Source organism: Gossypium hirsutum, chromosome D06 (genome assembly GCF_007990345.1).
Source record: "Gossypium hirsutum isolate 1008001.06 chromosome D06, Gossypium_hirsutum_v2.1, whole genome shotgun sequence".
Taxonomy (NCBI): domain Eukaryota; kingdom Viridiplantae; phylum Streptophyta; class Magnoliopsida; order Malvales; family Malvaceae; genus Gossypium; species Gossypium hirsutum.
The window spans coordinates 63,948,929-63,954,992 of record NC_053442.1 but is presented as its reverse complement, the minus strand read 5'-3'; the positions used below and the strand labels follow the sequence as shown (position 1 = coordinate 63,954,992).

Genomic DNA, 6,064 nt, shown 5'->3' with positions numbered 1-6,064 from the left:
TATTAAAATTTATATAAAAAATTACAGAAAAATAAATTAATAATTAGACTATAGTAATAAAGTTAATTGTTTATCATGTATGGTGTTTTAGATTTAAATTTCATTATGATCAATTTTTATTGATTTATTATATAAAAAGACAAAACACCTTTATAAAGATATAGCTTAATTTATATATGATAGGGTAATTTAATAATTTCATAACTAAATTGATGCTCGGTTGATGGGTGACACCAATTCAATAAAGCACTTAGAATAAGAAAATATATATATATTTAAGTGTTTGACTGAGTTGAAATCGCATGTCAATCGAGTATCAACTCAGTTGTGAAATTATTAAATTACCCTCTCATATACAAATTAAGTTATATTTTATAATAGTGCTTTTGCCTATATATATATATAATAAAAAATTTATCAAGATTTGAACTCGAAGCACCATGCATAATAAACATATAACTTTATCGTCGTAACCAAAACATCAGTCAATTTTATATGAATTTTTAATAAATATATAATATATATAATATTTTTTCACCCATATCATGGGTGTGCCATAAATCTAGAATACAAGTATGAGCTTTAAAAAAATTGAACTGATAAAAATAATTTTTATTGCTCATTATATTATTAAATTGATATGAGGCTAGTAAATATTATTATGTAAAAGTAACAAAAGTAGTAATAATTAATGGGTTAGTATTTGGTATATTATCAGTGTAACCTTTTTTTCATTTCACAAGCAGTTTTAAAAAATTATCATGTATTTTTTTAAATATTTTACTATACCCCTATAGGACACTTGTGAACCTCTAATATTACTTGTGGAGTCTAAAAACTCTATCAACAATGTACTAAATATTTTCTCATAATTAATTATTAATTCATTGAATATCATCTACATCAAAAATGATAAAACCTCCTTATATAAATGCTACATAGATATTACCTATATTATTAATTATTATATAATAATTAAATTAATTTATTAAGTAATAGATATAAGTCACATTACACTCCCAAACGGAGAATCCGATCCGAACTTTGAAAACGACATTATTCAAAAAGATAACTACAAACCCTAAAAAAAGTAATTTTTATAGATTGTAAAACAAACATGAAAAGTACATTATAAAATTGACTTTTTTTCAAACAAGTATAATATTATTATTAATATGGATTTGCAACATGTTTATCTTCGAATGATTTACAAATATAATTTTTTTATATATATTTTACGTATATTTTAATAATGATGATCTTAAATAAAATTAAAATGATTTTCTAAAAGTTATATAGTTTGTGCTAAATTAATTTGATTATAATAAGTTATAACCCATGAAGAGGAGGGAGCAGTAGGAGATGGGGCTGACATAGTCACATGTGGTGTGGGTTGATTGGTAAACTAACTCAATTTACTTCACCTTATCCTCGTCATTTTATATATGCATATTCGAAATTTATTTTAGAAATTTAATTGAGATAAATTATGTTCTTATTTTGAGTTATTAATGTAATTTTTTGAGTTTTTTTTTTTTACTTTAAGCTAAATTTTATTTATACATCCATATACTATATTTGATTGACATAGGTGGTGGGTTCAATCATTTTTAAAATTGTAATAAAAATAAAATTTGAAGTTAATTAAATTGGTTAGTATCAAGAAGGGTTATTTTGATAAAATATAACAAAATGTACTTAACAATTAAACTGAGTTCACGAAAAGTACATTTGCTTATATAATAATGACTACTTTGCCAAATACTTAATCATATGATCATAATTAATTATCAGTTAAAACATTTCCTCAGGGGTTAGCCCCAAGAATTTAAGACAAAAGGTTGAAACCTGGAAACACAAAAAAAAAAAAAGAAAGAATTTTAACTCTATTTTTCTACACCAAGGAATTAATTCAACTTTTACTACTTGCAACATATGGCGATGCCGTTAGGGGACTATTACCGTGTTAATGCTTTTTTAGCTGCCACTTCAATTTTGGGGGGAAAAAGAATAGTTGACAGACAATCATCTTCTCTCACCTAATTCCATTAACATCCTTCAAAAACCTGAATCGTCCTCGATCGGAAGATTGAGATCCGGCAGTGCAAATGAAGCGTCATCGCAACTTGCCTTCGTCATGTCCTGTCCTTCGGAACATTCGTTAGGTGGATGCCGTTTGTTTTCGTTGCACGCTGCACTTGTCTGACTGGCTACTTCTCTTTGCTGGGGTGGCTCTGAGGTTGCATTAATCTTTGGTTCAATACAAGCAGTTGATGTTTCTGTTGCCCGATGTGAATCAAGCTGTAAACAGAAATGAGAGTAAAATGATATAATTGGATGGAAGCACATGCAGAAAAGATGCTAACATAAGAGCATGCTCGTTGTCACGGTCCTACAGAGGAGCCATGAATCTCGCATCAACGTTATACTACTAGAGTTGGTCATAAATGTACCATGAAGGTCTCTATACTAAGAGTCAAATTAAAAATTTTTCTTTATCCTTAAAAATTTGAGCAAATTAATCATTGTACATTAAATTAAAGAGCAAACTAGTCCTGTTAAAATTCAATCCATTCCAACTATTAAAACTTGTTCCTTGTACGTTTGGTTATTCTGTTGACCATGTCAGTTTTTAACAGTAAAAATAGATTTATTTTTTAACAGAAACGACCAGTTTGCTCTTTAATCTAATGTACAAAGACTAATTGTCCATATTTTTAGGTAAATGAGGCAAAATTTAATCTGACTCCTAATATAAGAGCTTCCATGATACTTTTACCTAAAGTTACTCTCTTACAAGTTAGTGTGGACCGTGACGTTTGTCACACACCATAGAAATGAATATATCATCATGTAATATGAGGTCAAATCAAACGGCATCCTAATATATGTCTAAAAGCAAAAGGCATCCATGAAAGCTTGTTGAAAGGAGAGAACTCTACACCTTCATTCTCTTAGAGCTTTCATTCTTGGTTCTTTCTTTCTCGAATTGGAGCTTTCTGCTTAAAGTTTCATTTTTGGTTTTAATATTCTCGAACTTAAGCTTCACAATTTCCAATTCCTGCTCAACGATTATAATGGAAAACATTTAAAAAAAAGAAAAGAAAAAGAAGAAAAAAAAGGAGATTCTAAAATATAGGCATATACAGATATAAATGACATAAGAAGTTAAAAGAACGTACATTCTTCAAACTTCTATTTTCCTTCAAGTGTGAACTTATCTCCTCTTTAAGCTCAGCTAATGTCTGTAGACAACCAGAAATTAAGCCACTATCAAAAATAAAATATAGCAATAGAATCCCTGAAAAAAGAAAACAGAATCCCAAATCCAAGAGCATATGTTTCATATATGCCATGCTAGTTTTTTTTTATCCTATTGTTTGTGTATATAAATTAAAATATATTTAATAATTTTGAAACTTTTTAAATGAAGTTTAAAAATCCTAAAACAAATTTTTTAATATTTTTCACTTAAATGAAATTTTTTATTTAAATAAAGTACAATAAAAAATATATTTCATTTGTATACATGTTTAATTAATAAATTGTAATATGTTTTTAACATATTTTAAACTTTTATGTAAACTTCCATAAAATTTGAAAAAAATATTGTTTTAAAACATGCTTCTCATTCAAGTCCTTAATATAAATATATATCCATCAATGGAATCAAAATGCTAAATATGTCGACTTCAATTTGGAAAGCACCTAATACTAGAAAATGCTATGCTAAGACCGTAAGCATGCCATTTTTGTCAAATTCTTTGGGTCAGTTTTTCTTCTGGAAAATCTACCATGCAGTTAATAATAACAATGTTGTTGAAACTGGAATGGACTGATCGATATATCAGTCTAGAGTAAGATAAAAATTCGGTTGATCTATTAATTGAATGAATCAAAAATTGATAACTTAACCGGTTCAACCACTAATTTAATTTAAAAAACATCTATTAGAACAGCAGGTTAGAAGATTATATAATATAACTACATAATACATTCTAAGGTGTATGTAAAACATAGAACCACGTCACCAGCACTTAGTTGGACCGAGCGGTAAAAATTTTCAGCACTCACCCTGACGACTCAAGTTCGATTATTCATAATCAAGAGCTAATGTGACTAAAAAATATTAAACATTAACCGGGTCAAAACGTTGAAAGGTTTTACCTTTTTTCTTCTAGACCGCTTGGGAGGAGATATCTCGCTTGTGGCCGCAACCTGAATAAAAATACGTGTGGAAGAATAATAATTAGCCATTAGTCAATAATCTTAGATACATACTTTATTAATCAGATAAAAAGGTTAAAATGTGCTTATAGCCCCTATACTTTTCAAAAATTAGAAATTAAGTCCCTATACTTGTATTTCCGGTAATTTAATCCTTCTATTTTTCAGATTTCAAAATTCAAGTCCAACTGTTAACATTTACTTGAATTTAACAAAAAAATTTAACAGAATTAACAGTTGGATCTGAATTTTGAAATATGAAAAACAAAGAGAAGTACAGGGATTAAATTCCTAATTTTCAAAGAGTACAGGGACTATAAAGCATAGTGTAACCGATAAAAAAATGAAAAGACACGAAACGACATCGAATAGCAGAATGTCTACAAACACCAGCGAGTTTTAGGGTTTGGTAAAACTAATAACCAACCAACAAACAATATGTGCCATAAATTAGGTGGCAAAGTGGTCCCCACTTGGTGAACACATTTTCCACCTAAATATAGCATTTGTCTTCATTTTTGTATGCCACCACTATGGAGTGTTTTTTTTTTTTACTTTCTCATACGGCAGGCTGTCACCTTTACGAAATCACTGTCCAATCAAGAAACGTTTTCGTCTTCAAAAAAGCTGTCACATGGATCCAATGATGTTACGATGACACGTAGGATCGAAGAGACAATTTCTGGTTACGACCACACCGAATCATTCCTCCCCTTCCCCCGCCCTTTGGATAAAAAAGCTGAAAGCCACTAACATTTAACTAACACTAAACTACACGCAAACCTATTTCGCCACGGGAGTACGCCACCGATAATTCAGGCCACTAATTTTTTTGACCATGTTGCCCTTTGAGAACTACAAATGTGTTGACTGTTGTTCAGGAGAATTTCGTCATTTTAATTGACCCCCCGATAAGGGACACTGAGGACATATAAGAGGGAGAAGATACTGAAATGACGAAAACGTCCAAAGAGAGAAGGGTGTTTTAGACTTTTTAACAAGTAGATATGACACGCGGAGCATTGTATGAATGGTGAAAGACAAAAGCGAATCCATGCGTTGAATGGAAGTCACCGAAATTTCTTTTTTGAAGAACAAAGGAAATTTAAAAGGGCATTTCGGTCAACGCTGTTTGAAGGTGAAATCCCGTCCGGTGACCGGGAAAGAAAGGTAAAATGACGTTAAAGTCCTTGAAACGAAAATCCGGAAATTTGGCTGACAAGTTCCTAATAAAAAGACTCACGCATATCGTACTATTCGTAAGGGCAAGTCCGTCAAAAAAGAACCAGAGTCAACCACACGACTCACTGAGTCCAAAAAGAGAGAGATATATACATATAACTCGTGAAGTTGTTAACTAACCTTAGATCTAGCGTTATCAACCGGCTTCAAAGGAGGACGGCTAGACTCCTCGGATCCGTCAGCACTACCGCCTCCACTAACAGAAATGCCACCACTCCAAGAAAGCGGCGTGGTGGGACTGGCTCGTGCCGGTTCGCTTTTCTTCTTAAGAGATTGCTTAGACCGACGTTGACGGACACTCCACTCGACTTGCAAAGGCTGGGAGGAAGCACTGTCTGACCGTGGCGGCGGAGACGACGCTTGGTAGAGGCTGAGTAACACCTTTGCCGCCAACATGGAATCGGTCAAAGCTTCTTTGACCCACTCTTCTTCGCTCATACTCCAACGTCGTTGAGTTTTCCGAAAAGGTAAAAGGAAAGAAAAGTGGCAGGGAAGAAGAGGAAAATGGTGAGAAAACAAAATATATTTATATCGAAAGAAAGAGAACGGAAGAGATTAGATGCTTGGTTTTAAAGTTATTCGGATTGATATATTT

General features: G+C 31.5%; 1 protein-coding gene across 1 annotated transcript; it reads right to left on the bottom strand.

The window, feature by feature from the left end:
* Nucleotides 1-1,715: 1,715 nt before the first annotated feature.
* On the bottom strand, nt 1,716-6,064 carry LOC121218635 (uncharacterized). The gene is made up of 5 exons (XM_041096174.1): nt 5,590-6,064; nt 4,168-4,218; nt 3,183-3,245; nt 2,945-3,061; nt 1,716-2,301 (listed from the first exon to the last, which is right to left on the bottom strand). The coding sequence occupies exons 1-5, from the start codon at nt 5,905-5,907 to the stop codon at nt 2,059-2,061; spliced, it is 792 nt and encodes a 263-aa protein (XP_040952108.1). The 5' UTR covers nt 5,908-6,064; the 3' UTR covers nt 1,716-2,058.

Excerpts from the sequence above, each read along its gene's own strand:
- LOC121218635 (XM_041096174.1), bottom strand. The coding sequence starts at position 5,907 with ATGAGCGAAGAAGAGTGGGTCAAAGAAGCTTTGACCGATTCCATGTTG. Across the intron at positions 4,219-5,589 it reads TTGATAACGCTAGATCTAAG|GTTGCGGCCACAAGCGAGAT; the intron begins GTTAGTTAACAA and ends ATTTTTATTCAG. Across the intron at positions 3,246-4,167 it reads AGCGGTCTAGAAGAAAAAAG|ACATTAGCTGAGCTTAAAGA; the intron begins GTAAAACCTTTC and ends GGTTGTCTACAG.